The sequence below is a fragment of the Sander lucioperca genome, chromosome 6 (genome assembly GCF_008315115.2).
Source record: "Sander lucioperca isolate FBNREF2018 chromosome 6, SLUC_FBN_1.2, whole genome shotgun sequence".
NCBI lineage: Eukaryota > Metazoa > Chordata > Actinopteri > Perciformes > Percidae > Sander > Sander lucioperca.
The window spans coordinates 3,762,502-3,780,379 of NC_050178.1; the positions used below are offsets into that span (position 1 = coordinate 3,762,502).

Here is a 17,878-nt window from a genome sequence, read left to right on the forward strand (position 1 = left end):
CAGACTTTTCAGCATGCTGTCAGAGTTTAGATGATCAAACCATTTAATCTAAACTCTAATATATTTATGTTATATCTATATATTAATGATATAATAAGTATTTGAATATATACTGTGAATAATGCATGCTGTGTTTAATAAGGGAAAAAGCTTTAATTCTTTCTAAAAACACACAGCCTCAGTTGCTATTAACTCAGCAAATGACACAAACAAGCAGGCTGACTACTACCGTCTTGATGGTGGGAAACCAAGAATAAAACTACAGCTCAGTTTTTCCTCCCAAATACTTTTTCAGCAAAACCTTTGATGATTACCAGTTGGTCCCAAAAACAAAATGATTAAACCATTCAGAATATATTTTTTCACTCATTAATTTTCTCAACATCTTCCAGCACACACAAGGCAGAAGACAGACAGACAACTTGACACCAAAGAAACTGAAAATTCCCCCCAAAACCTTCTCCCTCAAGGATCTGAACTAGAATGGTATTTTTGTGGCTTTTTGTTAGGGTAAAATCTCAAGAAATCACATCCTGATTCTCTACATATCACCCATGCCGTCCTTGGCTAACATTTAACTCCAACATATGAGAAGCTCTAGACAATACTAGTGAGAGATTCATATAACAACCATTATTGTCTTCCACTTCCACTGCCAGATCTGAATGCCATTGAATCTCTTGTGCCACATGATGCAAAGTTAGAGGGGGATTAGAGATGTCTGATGCTAAATATTTAAATTAATTCAAAGGAATTAGAAACCAGGCTCTGGCTCCCTTGAGGTATAATGGACTTATTCTTCAATGATATGACCGCATCATTGTTGTTTATATTTATTTTTCACTTATTATTTGTAGACTTTCTCTACGAAATATTTGACCATGTATAATAAATAAATGTGGTCACTTATATAAACAATATGCATGCTATAAAACAACTCAAGCTCTCACTTTGAGACAAGCAGTAAACTCTTGAACAGTTTAAAAATTTTAAATCAATAATGTACCTGAGACACTCACAACCTACAAAGTTGCCTTCAAGAACACTTTGAAAAACTTACAGAATGTTTACTTATGACACTATGGATAGCTTGTTCTCCCAGGTTGGTGTTACTGTAGCAGCTTCGGAAAATCAATTTCGGGCCTTGGGATTAGAACCTGGGCAACACGAAAGTCTAAATCAGCTAAAGCACCCCTGTTTCTATCTATGTTACTGTACGTCTGTATCCCACAGCTGTACATGTGCAGGGAGGAGGGGGCTGAAACATTTGACTGACTGGCCAACAGAGTGGCTGCTAGTCACAGCTAAATACACTCTTTTGCAATTTTTTTAAAATGTTTTTATGTTTTATTTTATATTTATGGACTACACTACACTACACTAAATTTTACAATTTACCCGTGAAGGACAACCTTTAACTGTTGCCTATTAACATCAACATTACCAACATTAGCATTGATTTGGAGGTCATATGTAAGTCCAAAATTCACTCTGCTTTTAACTTTGCCTTAGTCTCCATCAACACCTGAGTGAAATATCAGGCTCTTTAACTGCTAAATGATCCACTATGTTCACCAGTTTGTCTTTAACATAGTCTGTTTCCCGTTTTTGCTAGGCAGGTAGAGTACAGTGGGTTATCTGAGATATTTCGCTGAAAACAGCTACCTGCTGCAACTGGAAACGAGGGGACTGAACCAAAACATTAAAGTTGTGGGCCATTAAACCAAAACCATGAGCTGAAAGATGCTAAAATGCTCCATAGAGCTGAGGGGGATACTTATCTGTGGATTCGTCACTACGAGCAAAACCCTTTTCACATGCAAGCAGTGATGCCAGTAACGCGTTACTCTAATCTGACCACTTTTTTTCAGTAACGAGTAATCCAACGCGTTACTATTTCCAAACCAGTAATCAGATTAAAGTTACTTATCCAAGTCAGTGAGGGTTACTATTTTTGTCATTTTCCTTAGTAAAAATATATATTTTTGCTTTCTTCTTTCGTCTCGGGGAGTGAAATCACGTCTGCGACAAGTCACGTTTTTCAGCATGAGGACAGTTCACGTGTAATACATACCGCGCAGCGACACAAACGTAAACAACAATGGAGGGAGGAGAGAGATGCGCGTTTTCTAGCTGGAAATACAGTCACTATTTTGAGTTTGTGTCAGCTAAAGATGGCAATATTAAGGTTCGTTGTACACTCTGTGCTGGTGGCGACAAAGTGCTATCTAGCTACAAAAACACTATGTCAAATTTGAAGAAACATTTGGAGTCGCAGCACTGCACAGTCAAACTTACAGAGCAAGTCCCACCAGGTGGTGCGAAGGAGAGAGCAGGAGGTCCCCCACCACCCAAACAACAAAAGCTGGACTTCGGTGCAAAACCAGTAAGTGGGGGAGAGTTGAAGAAGTTGGTCGGGCAGTATGTTGTAGAGGAAATGCTGCCCTAAACACGGTTGATTCACCCTCGTTTCGTGCCATAATAAACAAGATCCCTACTGCTGTCAATGCCGAGCTGCCTCACAGAACAGCTTTTTCTTCTTACATGGAGGAGTATGCAGTGATGGAAAGAAATTTGAAGGCTGCGCTGAATGAGGTTGACTTTGTGTCAACTACCGTGGATATTTGGACTGCTAACAACAGAAGTTATATGGGAGTAATGCTCCACTGGATCAGTAGATCCACATTAGAGCGCAACAAGGCTGCATTGGCATGTAGGAGAATTTGCGGTAGACACACGTATGTTATTGGTGCAGAAATTAAAAACATTCACTCTTCATATGGACAACTCAACAAAGTAGTTGCAACGGTGACTGATAATGGATCCAAATTTGTCTAGGCGTTTAAAGTTCATCAGCCTGTCACAGAGTCTGATGATGAGACGGAGGAGGGAGAGTTCACCCCCACAGATGATGATGATGTCACTTTTTTAGATCTATCAGAAATCCTCTCAGCTGAGGATGAAAGTGATGGCCAGCTGTCTCTTCTAACTAATAAAGTAACTTGCAATCTAACTTAGTTACTTTTAAAATCAAGTAATTTGTAAAGTAACTAAGTTACTTTTTAAAGGAGTAATCAGTAATCAGATTACTTTTTCAAAGTAACTGTGGCAACACTGCATGCAAGTCATGTAATCCACTGGTAATTTAAAATGATTGATTAATACAAATTTAAATTATAAAATATAAATATGCTTCTGGATAAAAGTATCCATACTAATGAAATATTAGCTTGGATGTAAAATATTGTTTTTTGGAGTTAAAATAGATTCCACATTTCTTGGGTTGCTAAATATATCTAGTGCAACTGGCCACCTACCTACATTTTTGATCAGGGAAGGGGAAATATAAAGAGTGCCTCTGCAGAGTCTTTTGTGTGGGAGCATTTGTTAAAACGTGTGGGATTGTTGGTTAAAATAAAAGAATGTGTTCCAAGGCACTCTTTAAACAAAAGTATTAAAAAGTCATAATTTCACGACAAAAAAAATGCTCATCTCCATCTTCAGAGTGATTTGGCAATGCTGATGCCTTTATCATAGAAACACACAATCAATGCGTTAGTATGAACACCCAGACTATTATGGTTAATATATGATGATGCTTTTCTCTCCGGTTCTGTCTACTCCTGCTACCACAGAGCTCTTTCACACAGCTCTCTTTCTCTCTCTCTCTCTCTCTCTCTCTCTCTCTCTCTCTCTCTCTCTCTCTCTCTCTCTCTTTCAGCTATGGCTTCTGAGGTCCGGGCCATCGTAGACAGAAGGAGGGTAGGATCTGTGTATAAATAGAAATTGGACCAATTATAAAACAGATGTTTGCCTGTATGATGGTGGGAGAACACTGTCAGGGGTGTCTGTGGTACTTTCACTATCTCTCTGAACTCTTGTTCTCTCTAGTTTTATTCTCTGTCTCTCAGTCTGTTTATAACTATCTTGTTTCTCTCACGCTGTCTACCTCTCTCCTTACCTCTTTCATCATCAAATTTTTTCAACTAATATTTCTTTATCTTGCTGTTGTCTACGTCATGCGCACATGTTCCTTACAAGCTCACGTGTATGACTGCTTGCACTTTCTCAGCAAAAATATCAAAATAAACCATGTTGTCTCAGCTTGACTGACAGCCCTGTAACAGCCTGTGGCATATAACACCCATTTGTTGCTCGCTGTTTACATCTCTCTAAATTGCATTCCCATCACCAGGTTGCTTAACAATTGTTACCATTCCTCAAACAATCCTGCATGAGCAGGGATTGTCTTCATGAGAAATTCAACTGATAAGGCGACTTCTTGCTAAATGTTTTAAAAAAAACTGCTCTAATTTATATTTTTGATGCCGGGCTGGAGATACCATTTGGGACTTTGTGGTGAATAAGCATAATCTTTCCAAATATGGAATTGCCCTCGGTTATCAACACTTTAATCAGCAGTGCCATCTTTCTGTAATTTGATGGGAAATCCTCTTCAATACCAGATTTTGTTCATATTATCCCTATAATCCGGGACAGTTCAATCAGTGTCTAAACTATTTGTAAACAGAAACGACATGAACCCAGACTGAGCCTGTGTTGTAATGAAGAGACTATCCTGAAATGGCATTAAATGAGAATATTGTATAGATTGTACAAATATGTAATAAAAAATGCCACAGGTGATTTTTTTCATCAAAACAACAGCTGTACAAATGAAAAAAAGTATAATCCTAGAAAATCCTGAAAGTCTATCTCCATTTCATCACAGGTATAAGAATATCTGCTCCTGCATAGGAGGAATGTTTCACTTCAACTTCCTTAGCATGGCTATCCTTTTCTCCAGGTCTCTCCTCACCATCACTGTAATCGTAATTCCAGTCATCGTCGTCTTCAGCGTTATCATCACCTTGATCGGCAACAACAGGCCCATCGTCAATTTCACTGTGTTAGATCTGCTGCAGTGAGGCAAAGGCCCAATCCATGCTAAGTAGGTTAAGGGGGTAAATCTTCAGGTCTCCAGGGGCTGAGCGTTTTCCCTCCGAGTCTCTCTCCCTGTCAGCATCTGACAAGCTCACCAAGGCTAAGCTGAAAAATACCCATAACATCCACCTCCGTGGTTCTCTTTACTGCCATGCTCTCCTTCACTCCCTGTCATGATCTATTCTTTACTGTCTGTCTCCACTTTGGTCCACGCATTTTTTTCTAGTCCTTCCATCTCCCACGACTTCCTCTTTCCAACTTTTGCAGTCTCCCTTCCTATACACACCAATATGCGCTTATGCAAGCATGTATTCAAGCTTGCACACACACACATTAGTCAATACATTTACATGCCAACGCATCTACAGTTAAAACATGAAACATTTACTCCCTGAATTCTAGTATTTATGTAGGCCAGCTTAACTGACATTGCATCTTGGCTACAATGTGCAACATGACTCACTGGAGTTGATGTGAAACTTTGTGACAGATGACACAGCCACACTTGACTCACAGTAACAGCAAAGCATAGACTAATTCAATTTAGGCAAGTGATTTATTTTAGGATGAAGGCAATAAGCTTCCTCAGCTACCTGTTAACAATGATGACTGTTTAGATACATCTGAATGATTGTGAATGATGGGGAGATGTGTTCAGCGGTGTGAAAAAAAAACTTTGTTTGGGAGAGGCTTTGGGCATGATTTGGATGCTCACTAGTGCCTGTCAAAAAGGATGGATAGAGCTTTGTTCAAGTGTTGTGTGCATTTACTATGAACATCAGCTAGAAAAGAATGTAGCACTTGTTCAAGATAAGGGCCTACAATTCATTACAGCTAATAGGAAGTGACCAATATGTTACTAGGCACATAGTTGTGTGATAACCAGGTCTTTGGGGATGTAAGATCATGAGCCCAACAGATCATTAAACACTTCATCATTCGAGGCAAACAATGGCTAGAGCTAGGAAGTTCACAGCTCTCAATCAGAGTGCAACTAATTCACATCCTCGTTCAGTTTCAGTTGGTGCAATCCAGTCTGCTAGCCAGTTACAGCCAACTTGACAACAATAGTCATTAACGACAATACTCACAAATGTCAATGAGAAATAATTACCCGGGGACAAATTCAACCACAATGAAGCACCTGAATCACCCACTTTGATCAACAATTTTTTAAAGGTATGCACTGATGTCACTTTTCACATTCCACCTCCCTCACCACCACCCGCTACGGATGCTATGAATGGGTAGAGCTGTTGGGAGGAAGCAAATGAAAAACTATAAGAATTAAACAGCGATCTGGTTGATGTGCCAGACAGTCAATATTCATATATGACTGATATACAGTATGTTTATATATGTAGCTCCACCAGGAGCTCCACATTGGGGAAATAATTTTACATTAAATAAAGCCTGAAGGCAAAGAGACACCTCATTCTATTTAAAGCAGGATCTGTCAGCTTGATCACAATTACAAGGACTTTGAAGAATATCCTGGTTGTCTGTGGACAGGTTTGTAAAATATTTAAATGTTATTGTTTCATTTGGTAAACCATGTGCTTGGTAAGTCAATGTCACACAGCCACCCCACTGCTTCTCTTCAATTTAGCATTCAGGCAGTTTATAATACCATATGCCTGAATTCATTCGGAATGTGTTTGTGCAGTCGATTGTACAACAGCTTTTTTTTGTTACAATTTTGTGGATGTGTTTCAGATGTTTTTGTTTTCCATTTGAATGCACCATGGCAGATGCTGACTGTGTTTGTAGTTCAGGGCAGAGTGACAGTGGTGTCTTCCCTTACATACCATGTATACCATATTTATGTATTAGGTCAGTTGTGGAGTAAACTACGATAGAAAAAAAAAAATAGAAAAATGTCCCTATAAAGAATGCACTGTTTACCTCTGTGAGGTGAGGGTTGGGGTTGAAGCCACACTGGCTGCACACCATGGAGCAGCACTGTGTGCAGGTGTTGAAGTTCGGCTTGTCGTCCCCAGTGCCCGTCAGGTCGGTGGTTTTACAGACGGGGCACAGTTTGCTGCTCGGCATGGGTGCAATTTGGGGCACAGAGTAAGGGGATGTGGGGACACTGCCTCGGTCCGGGGACACGGAAGGGGACCTTCCTGTCCTGTTGCTACCCACATCCACATGCAGACTCTTCCTGGCCACATGGCCCTGGCCCTGCTCTCCTTTTTGCTGATGGGTGTCGTGGGAGGCCAACCTGTCCCCTGTCCCATGACCACTCTCAACTCCTGCTTTAGGTCCCAGGTCTGACGGAGGTGGTCTGGTAGAGATGATAAAAAAAACACAAAGTGGATATGGATTACAATTGATAACACACATTTCTATATACTATATACTTCAGTCACAATGCACACGCACACACACACACACACACACACACACACACACACACACACAGACATCATTTACTAGGTTTTATACCGGTGATTTCTACTTAATTTCAAAAAGGAGCAGTACTGCATCTTCAGTGGAAATATTTTTGATGCCTTCAGCTGTGAGTTAAACTAGGTTCACATGTCATTAAAATAGTTTTATTGTTGTTCATAATGTGATATCAGATAGGGCTGGGCGATAGGGAGAAAATCAGATATCACGATATTCTTGACCAAATACCTCGATATCTATATTGCGGCAATATTCTAGAGTTGACAACTGGTGCTTTAACAAAATATCTTCACACTTAGATTTTAGATAAATAATCATCGGTAATGTGGACATAATATCTAAGTGGAGAAAAGGCAAATAACAGAACAGCTAGAACAGTCTGGTAAGTTCAGAAAAGTACATCACTTTACTGTAATGCAGCCTTTAAAACCAGTAAAAGACAACACTTATGTCATATCACGATATTACAATATCCAAAAATTGAAGACGATATCTGGTCTCATATCACGATATCGATATAATATTGATACATGTATATTGCCCAGCCCTAATATCAGACTCAAAACCTTGGCCAACAGAGAGGCATATGTTGAATATTTTATATTGCCTATATCCGTTTCTGTGAAGTGCTCCTTATGGCTTGTTTTCACTCTTTGAAGCTGTTCTGTAAAAGTTGGTGTATCAGACAACAGCATTAAACTTTCTTTTCTCTCTTTCTAACCTTGTCACTCTAAGGCTAAACTGGACTTTTGGGGATATTGTTAAAGCTACTGACCACTGACATACACAGAGTGGACAACAGAAGTATAAATCTCCCTTCTGTCCTCACAAGATAGAAGGTAGTTTCACATAATAATCATCTCTTGAATGGCAAAGACACCAATCTTGTCATTTATGCAAAGCCTCGGGCATGGCTTAATGAGACTCAAATGTTTAAAAGAGTTTAAACTGGAAGACACCTTTTAAAAAAAATCTTTAGACATTCTCATCCATCAACAAATAGGAGTCCACTGAGAACAACTTGTGTGTCTAAAGTAGTACAACTTGCTTGCTTTATCACAAAGTTGAGAGTGAAGGGTTTGTAAGCTGCCAATCCTTTGTAATGGGAGCTCCCTGTGAAACAACATCTCAGTGTCACTTAAAGGAATAGTTCAACATTTTTGGAAAAATTAGTCTCCGGTTCCGGACTCAATAAATTAAAATGTAATATTCAAATCTATTTGAATTTGAATACAGAATAAGGAAAAATATAGGGTAAGTTCAGTAACATTTCAGCAGCCAGGTGCGCCCATTTCTCTTGCACCAATACCACGGTATAACTGACGATACCAATTCTGAGGGCATAAATTAAAGTATTGGATGGTTCAAGTAGCGACCCATTGCATTACTTTGAAATGGTTGGATTAAGATCTGGTCACTTTACAAATAAAATATGTACAAATATATTATATTATCCTTTAAAAATATTGCCTCACACTGACAAATATGGTATGTCCCTTGGAACAGGAGAAAATTAGACGGGTACTTCATTTTAGCCTACTGTGTCAGTATCCCTATAATGGAATTCTTTATGTTTCTTATTGATTTATTCCTCTGTCCATTGGAAATGAAACTGGTTACCTAAGGCTTCTTAATGAAACCTATCTCCTGCCGTCCATTTAGTAATATTTAAAGGTCAAACCAGAGAGGAAGTGGATGCATCAGGCGTGAACATGTTTGAATGCATCATTTGTTTGTGATGGCCAAATGCACGTTAAAGGCATGAAGTGGAGCATACATCTGCGTGAAATGCTCATTGACACAGGACTAGCACTGTTGTTTTCACAAGTTTTTAGGAATGTCAGTGACCACTGATGATTTGTAGGAAAATTCCAAAGTAAAATGGAAAAAGGTAATGATTTTTCCCCATAGGGAAATATTTTCAACTTTATAATTATTCAGCAGGGTAGTTTTAATTTTGCCATGCTGTGGTTGCAGGACACCTTGCTTGTTAGACAAGAGGTTTAATGTGTTAAAGTGTTTTTTTATCAGCTCCTATTGCCAGGGTTAAAGTGGGACAAAGAAGACTTGACACACATTCAATTTATTTGTGCCAAAAATGATGACAAATTCATCCTTTTTAAAGACACAAAATGAATGCAATTATTTTTTTTGAAGTAGCCAAGTGACAAAGGCTGTTACAATATTCACTAAACAAATTATCCCAATCCCTAACAGAAGTGGATAGCAGTGTTATAGGCCACAGCACCTTCTATTTCCATTATTTGCAGCCATTTCATCATTTAGTGTCAGACAAGTTTGGCAAACCCTCAAAAAATAATTGATGAGCAGCCAAGACATGGACGAGAGATTACTGGAGAGACAATATGGTCCTCATCATGTTGGTCAAATGCGAATGCAGGAGCTGTAGTGCTGAAACTTTAAATCTCCCACCTGCAGTGCGTCACACGAGAAAAGGCTCGTCACATGAAGCAGACTACATCAAAATCACAACAAGTGGCCCTTAAACAAAGACAGCACACACAGTGTGTGTTACAGCTATGTGTTTTGTTTGATGGTGATTGTTCGAGTTATTCAGATGAGTGGCAGGCTGCACCATAGCCCCAGTTTGTGCCTCTCCTGTATTGACACTACATTCAAGTCCAGGAACTAAGCATTTAATTACCCTAAAAAATATATACCTTGTGTTCTTTGGAAAACACAGAAGGTCGTTTAACAACCCTTACCACTATTCTGAAGGTGTTTCCAGAAACTTTAAAGATTCTCTAAACCATCTAGATAAAAGAAATATCCAGTCTACTGCACAACTGCATTTTTAATCTTTTTCCCAAGTTCCAACTGTTTCCTCATCATAATAGAGATGGAAGCCAGACTTAATTGCTCAATTTGTACAACATGAACCAAAATGATTATTATGAGTTACATTGCTATATTAATGTTTCCTTCCAATATTTTAAATTTTCATACAGAATAACTCTTAATTTTGTTTATCGTGTAACAGATAACATATTTGTTTCATCCACATTATTAAAAGAGTCTTTGAGGATTCTGGAAATACATTCAGAACAGTGGCAATCATTGTTAAACAACCATCTGGGTTTTTCAAAGCTTGTCTGTGTATATTTTCCAGAAAATCAGATGCTAAGCTCTGTGTCTCTAATGTAATAAGAGGTACAAAATGGGGCTACGTGCACCAATGTGTTTGCCTCTAACAGCACCAACCACAGTGTCCGTTCTGTCAAAAGCGTGAGTGACATTGAGAAGTTGAGCAGACTTCAGCTTCAGCCATAGTTTACTCTCAGTATATTTGAGGTGTTTGAGTTGAGATGAATTTTGATCCGGTCAGCGTATCAATTTAGGTTCACAATAAATTTTGGCCCGCCTAGTTGTGCACCAAACCAAAAAGACGGGAAATTGTTTGTCAAACTGCAATTATGCGACACTCAAAGCTGAATTTGAAGATTTGCCGACTTTGAGACTCGTTGTTGTGTGGTAGCCTACTTTTAAAAATGTAATCATTGTTTTGCTTGATTTGCTAAATTCTATGATGGCTAACTTTTTTGCTGACTTTTTTTAGGGCTTTATGTGGACCAAACTGTAAGTGAGAAGGCTATTATGAGGTCTATACAAAAATATTGAACTTTTTTGATTTAATAAAAGCAATAAACTACATGTCTGGCTCTTGATGTGATTCTCATTTTCCAGTGTGGCCCTTAGTGAAATTGAGTTTGACACCCCTGATAGAGTATATCGAATAATTTCGAGCAAGTCACTGTGACCCAAACTTTCAGCTAATATCAACTTTGTTGGACATCTGGAAACAATGCTACACTGCCAATGACTCATAGGTAGCCATTTATTTTCTGTATCATATGGCCAATCCTTTGTAATGGGAGCTCCCTGTGAAACAATATCTCAGTGTCACTTAAAGGAATAGTTCAACAGTAATTTTCTGTATCATATGGCTGTCATAATGTCATAAATAATAAGAACTGCTTTTGCATTATTTGTTTGAGATGTGATAACCATTTGGTATTGCAGGCTGCACAATGAACAGTGCTTTCATTGCTGAAGGTAAATTAATTATGAGGGCATACTGTTTGCGCACTCTGTCTTAGAACATGAGTGACTCCATCATGTTCATGGGTTTTATGAACTATAGCTTTGTTCAGGTTTGTAATGGCATTTTGATTTATGTTGATTTAATCTGCGTAATGATCTAAATGTTTGAAAAGACTGAATCAAGTAGCTCTCAGCCCTTTATCACATGTGCTATTGCACGATGGAGAAAGTACAGCTTGCAAAGGAAAAAGTGAGACGATAATATAGCAGCAGCACATTGAGCACATTGTTGTAAACATGTGAAATATCTGGAGCATGGAGTATTTCTTACAATTCTGAATGTTTGTCAGTTATGGGCATAAGGTCAGGATGACTGTGCACTTAGTCAAAGCTGTTATGATTAGAGCAGAAAACAACCATTGTAGTGCTTTGTGGAGCAGAAGGGTAGGGTGACTCCCATAGCTTCAGATTTAGCTCTTTGACTGCGATGAATAAAATATCATATGGAGAAAAAATGCCTATACGGAACCCACTTCTGAATATGGTTATATGTCCCCATTTATATTAACAGACTCTAATAGAATAGAATTCATAAAACGCAGCAACTCATTTTAGTTAAGATGAAAGTCTTCTATCTAAAGTCTCAACACAGCCACCGTCTCATTGTTTCTTACACTCTCACAAGTGTCTTTGTGGAAGAGTATTTTAAGGGAAGATTCAGACTGAATGTGGGGACACTGATCTTAAGAAAACCATTTTAATCAGCCATATGATGTACTCTCTCTCTCACCATGTCTGTCTCTTAGCACACTCAGTCTCTCAGCACTCCCCATCAGGTGGATACAAGAGGCAAATCAAGCTTTGAAAAAATCATGAGGTTACATGGGAGCTATGAGCCTTTAAATCTGCCCCGCAGTGAATATACAGGATGAAGAGTGGGTGCTTTTTTTCCAAATAGAAACATAGGGAGGACTAAAACATTAATAAAGGCATATGATGTTCTAGCTAGAGTGGCCGAACACATCGACATAATGCCTTACGATCACTTTGTGTAATGACACAAATCAGGCAAGACAGATTTTCCAAATAATCAGCTTGAATTTTAGCCTTGAAGGAAGGTATGTAGCATGAAGAAATATATACAGCTTCTTGGATGGCAGGCTACAATGGCAAGTACACAGAGACTGTAAGCAGGTGTGCCAAATCCAAGGTGCAGCTGTGCCTCTGCATGTGCGTATTCAGGTCTACAACTGGTGAACTGTGTAATTAAGGCAATATCAGATCTTGTTGGAAGGGTTATCCTTCCCACACACCCACACAGAAAATACAGCCTTACAGGCCACTACTACTTGTGATTATACGCTGAGGATCTCAGCTGGATTTTGAAAAATATTTTATCTGATTATATAGGCTTGTTATAGGACAACAAGTTTCAATATGTAACTGTCAAAATAACAGAAATATTGTCATGTAAAGCTGCCATATACTGTATGTCTGGCCTCAGTGTCTGGATTTCTTATGGAGATATTCAATACCACTCTTCCTTTTTCTGTAGTGGTGAAAAACAATTTCCACTAGCTGCATATTGATTTGGTTTGAGATCTGATGAGCGAGGCAGCTATATGGCATATGCGTTACGGTCCTGTGCTCACAATGACGCTGTCTGATGGTAGCATTGTCACCCTACACAACGCTGTCATCAGGATACAGACGCCTCCTCACCAGCAGGAAGGTGATTTCTCAGAATGACTTTGTATGTACTGGTTTTCATGTCGAGGCATGTTCAGGTAATCAACCTGTAATGGAAACGAGTAAGCCATTTAACGTGAGATCCAGTGCACTTTGCATCATTTGCATTTCTAATGTATTACCTGGAGCTATGGGGGACATTAATCTCTAAGACCCATTCCGAAGTATTCATATTTACTTGGCACTGCCTCACTATGAGGAGAAAAATGTCGATCATTCATTCATGATACTAGCTACTGATGCCTGAGGACAGACACCGTGAAATTCCTACTGAAACGTTTAAAATTATTTATTATTGATTCTACATCAAAAGCGTTGCATATTAAATTTGACTTCGAGCCAAATTGGCGTTGAGTAATAGGGTGGTGCTACTAAAAAGCAGAAATGGGTCTCAAAAGGGGTGGTGGTGAATTGTGTTGACAAGGATATTGAAATAAATAATTAAGCACCTATTCTATCTAAGTCTATCTCGGTTGATCCTATAGCCTATCTACGCTCCACATCGTACAGATGTACCATACACGCTACGCTGCCGTGTAGCCTCCCTGATTTCTCTCCATAGTTTGGCGGAGAAGCGTCCTAGCTATCGCGGCTACCTGTTAATCCCCGGCCGGGGTCCAGCCCCACTTCCTCCGGCTGGCGCTCCATTGCTCGGCTTGATGAGCTGTCCAGAGTCCGGTGGTGCTGAAATGGAAGCCGGAGCCCCTGCTGCAGGGACGGCGGGGCCGGGCTGTCCCGCCTGTCCCTCCCCTTCCATACTGGCCTCGTTTCCCATCGCCTCGGGAAAGGTCTCGACGGAGAGAAACGATGTTGTAGATGGTTCTACAGCGACTGTAAAAACTCAGATGAAACTCAGCGCTGCTCCCCTTCCGCCATCATCACCTACAATTCAGCATCCCGCACGGAGCACGCGCGCTGACGGAGAGGGTGAGGGAGCGCGCTGACGCAATGGGTGGGAATTTGAATGGCTCATACGTGCGCGGTCACGACGCTCGGTTATCTCAAGTCACCACCTAATACATCCACGGTCACCACGCAAATACCTCTAAGCCCTCTATGGCACATGACTGGAGACCACTGGGACCTCCCTGATTCAATTCACTTGTTTTTTTAACCTAAATGACCAGACACATACACAATTATTACACATTATTGGCTGCATGTTCGAAATGTGACAATCCTTTTTGTCTCAAATTTGTCTATATTTTTTATATTAAATAAATTAATCAGAAACTATTTTAATAATCTATTAGGGTCCGTGTATCATCCGATCATTTGTTTTTGTTTTCACATATGAAAACGAAAAAACGAAATTATGACTTGATTTTTGGTTTTCCCGTTCTTGCACAGAAATCAGAAAAAACACTTGATATTCCGATTTCCCCTGTGGGTGGTGCTAAATCTGATTGGCAGGATATGCATTCATTGTTTTTCAAATTAAGAGTTTACCCACACTGTATTTGTTACCCTGTAAAATGAATAGTCTATATATAAAATTAATAGTCTATATGCATGCTTTTTGTCACCCAATTATTTGGCTTAACTCACTGAAAAAATCTATTGAAATAGCCTAAATATAAACATGTTCACGCATTGACAGACAAAAGGCACGATCTGTTTTTGTAGGAGAGGGGAAGACCCATCTCATCGTTTAATCCTGTTGTGTTCAAAGTCATGTTAAACCATTTTTTGTTCCCAGTCAAAAATAGATAGTACTTTAGTCCTGCTATATACATACATATATAGCTATATATACTCCGCTATGTCGCGTTAGCATACAGCTACATAATAATTATACTAGAGTATGCTAACGTTAGATTGTAGTGGAACGAAGCAGCACTTTCTAAGGTCAAAAATCGCAGATAAAGGGTTCTGAACCAAACACTACACAATCGGATATGTTTCAGCAGGAATGTGACCCGGAATTGGGGAGAATTTAACAACAGTGGCAGCTAAGATGACATGTTTACTGCCGTTAGCATGTAGCTACTATAGTGTTTACTGCCATTAGCATGTAGCTACTATAGTGGTATACAGCGGTGGTGGCTGGAAGAGCTGTCATCCCGTCTTCGAAAGGACACTTATGTACGTTTACACTTCATCGCAGTAATAATATACAGTCTATGGTTATTAGTCTTGATTGTTTGTATGACTATTGTATAATAAAGATTTAATACAAAAAAAAAGTTGTGATGTTTGGTCGCTGTTGGTCGTCAAGTGTTTCCTGAATGCAGATACTTTATCATGTACCAAAAAGACATGGCACTCCTTTCCATAGATCATTTTATTATTTTTTAAATATTTCCCTGCTTTTTTCACGCCTACTACTCTAACCTTTTCTCAGAGTCTCTCTCTTTTTCCAAAGTGACAGATAAAATCTCTTACTTTTGACCCAAACAGGTGTTACTTTATGTGAATGTATACATTTTTAAATGGTTTCTTAAAAATGTCCTTGGTAACTTTGGCCCAAAGTAATCTGTGATAAACAGTATACTATGTTTCATCTGATTATTTATTATCGTCAAAATAATCCAGCATTTATGTTTTTTAGTACTCGATCGAATTCAAGATGTATAAGCTCAGATCAATGAGGCATACAGGCCATAAATAACAAATAGACAAAAAACAAAATTGTATTATTCATAAGAATTTAAGTTAATAAAAGAGTATTAATGGAACGGTCATTTTGTCAGTCATGACAGACTGAGAAAGTAATTTATCCCCAGGGCCATACAACTCCACAATGCTTCACTAAAGAGAAGAGGAGAGAGAGACTTCTTTGCATAATCTGTCTGCCTCTCCTCCCTCTCCACCACTTCCACTACCTCCTATAATAACAGTTATGTACTGACTGTCCACTGGCCCACTGTATACTGTTTACACTGTTTACACTGTTAACTGGCTATATTAGCCCATATATGCACAATCCCTCCCTCCCTCCACCCGCCAGCCTGGACTGAGGTCTAACATAACTTAATACTTGAACAATGGCTGTAACACTATTACTTCAAACCTCTAATATTGACTTTTGATCTCTTATATTGTCCATATTTAATGCTGGTCTCTAGACTTTATCCTTGCACTATTGGACCTATTTGCACTACCACCATGACGCACAATCTCATACTGAATCACAGGGTCAGTCCCTGCCCTCTCACTGCAAGCGTCTCATACTTATACATCCCTTAGTACATTCATGTGGATTTTTTATTGGATTTTTAAAATTTTTTTATTTATTTAGTATTATTATTTTTTTATTTTTTTATTTATTTAGTATTTAGTATTTTTTCTTTTATTGTCCATGCTATTCATGTGAATTTGCTTTTTTTATGATCCTGTTTATGATGTATGTGTATGTTGTGTGTGATGTCTTAAGCTATTGGGACCTTGAATTTCCCCTTGGGGATCAATAACGTATCTATCTATCTATCTATCTATCTATCTATCTATCTATTTTTGACTGGGAACAAAAAATGGTTTAACATGACTTTGAACACAAAAGGATTAAACGATGAGATGGGTCTTCCCCTCTCCTACAAAAACAGATCGTGCCTTTTGTCTGTCAGTGCGTGAACATGTTTATATTTAGGCTATTTCAATAGATTTTTTCAGTGAGTTAAGCCAAATAATTGGGTGACAAAAAGCATGCATATAGACTATTAATTTTACATATAGACTATTAATTTTACAGGCTAACAAATACAGTGTGGGTAAAATCTTAATTTGAAAAACAATGAATGCATATCCTGCCAATCAGATTTAGCACCACCCACAGGGGAACATTGGAATATCAAGTGTTTTTTCTGATTTCTGTGCAAGAACGGGAAAACCAAAAATCAAGTCATAATTTCGTTTTTTCGTTTTTCTAAAAAAACGGAAAAACGGAAAAAGGAGTTGTTTTCTCGTTTTTTCGTTTTCATATGTGAAAACAAAAACAAATGATCGGATGATACACGGACCATAATTAGTAGCTATAGGACTTTGGGAAATTCTGGAAATTGACGCCATTTAAAAAAAAAAAACTATTTTCTGACATAAACCAAATGATTAATTAACTAATTGAGAAAAGTGAAAATGTATGAATTCATAATGAAAATAACTGCAAGTTGCAGACCTAATATTCTTAAATCTAAAGATGTGTGTCTCTAAATCAAATTACAGGAAACCAGTGGTGACATAACACTACCTTTGAGTTAAATAAAACCATGCTGTATGTTGTTTTCTTGACTCAAAGGATGTGTGGCTGAGGGGTAGATTTTTTTTTAGCTCCCACTCCCACATAGGCTATGTGTACTTGACCACTCTGCCAGAGAGCCAGTGGCATTATTACAAGATGATCACACCAGTGCTCAAACGTGGTAAACAGTGTCAGATGTAAAATAAAATAAACAGTCCAAATTCCTGGCAAGATAGAATCAAAAAGTCATGTTAAGATTGATGGTTATATATTACAAAAGACTGTTCACTAATTTAGATAATGTCAAATTAATGTTATTTCATTTAGCAAAAGTAATAAATAGTAGCTCTACAGTAATTTACTAGAAATTAAATGTAACAAAAAATGGTTGTTGATGAAAACTGAGTAGTTCTGGCAGATGCAAAATACCAGTTTAATTATACTTAGAATTCTACATATTCATCTAAATACATATGTATGCTACATCACAGTCATTGTATCACAACACAATCCCTCTGCAGAAAGTCCAAAGTC

At 38.4% G+C, this 17,878-nt stretch overlaps 1 protein-coding gene across 1 annotated transcript in view; it reads right to left on the minus strand.

The window, feature by feature from the left end:
• Nucleotides 1–14,092, minus strand: part of bsnb (bassoon (presynaptic cytomatrix protein) b) — a 71,183-nt gene extending 57,091 nt beyond the window's left edge. Inside the window, exons 1-2 of the mRNA XM_031287447.2 lie at nt 13,764–14,092; nt 6,850–7,231 (exon numbers count right to left, since the gene is read on the minus strand). Of these exons, the coding sequence (XP_031143307.1) occupies nt 6,850–7,231; nt 13,764–13,942 (561 nt within the window). The 5' untranslated portion in view covers nt 13,943–14,092. The remainder of the gene's footprint in view (nt 1–6,849; nt 7,232–13,763) is intronic.
• Between the last annotated feature and the right edge of the window lie 3,786 nt (nt 14,093–17,878).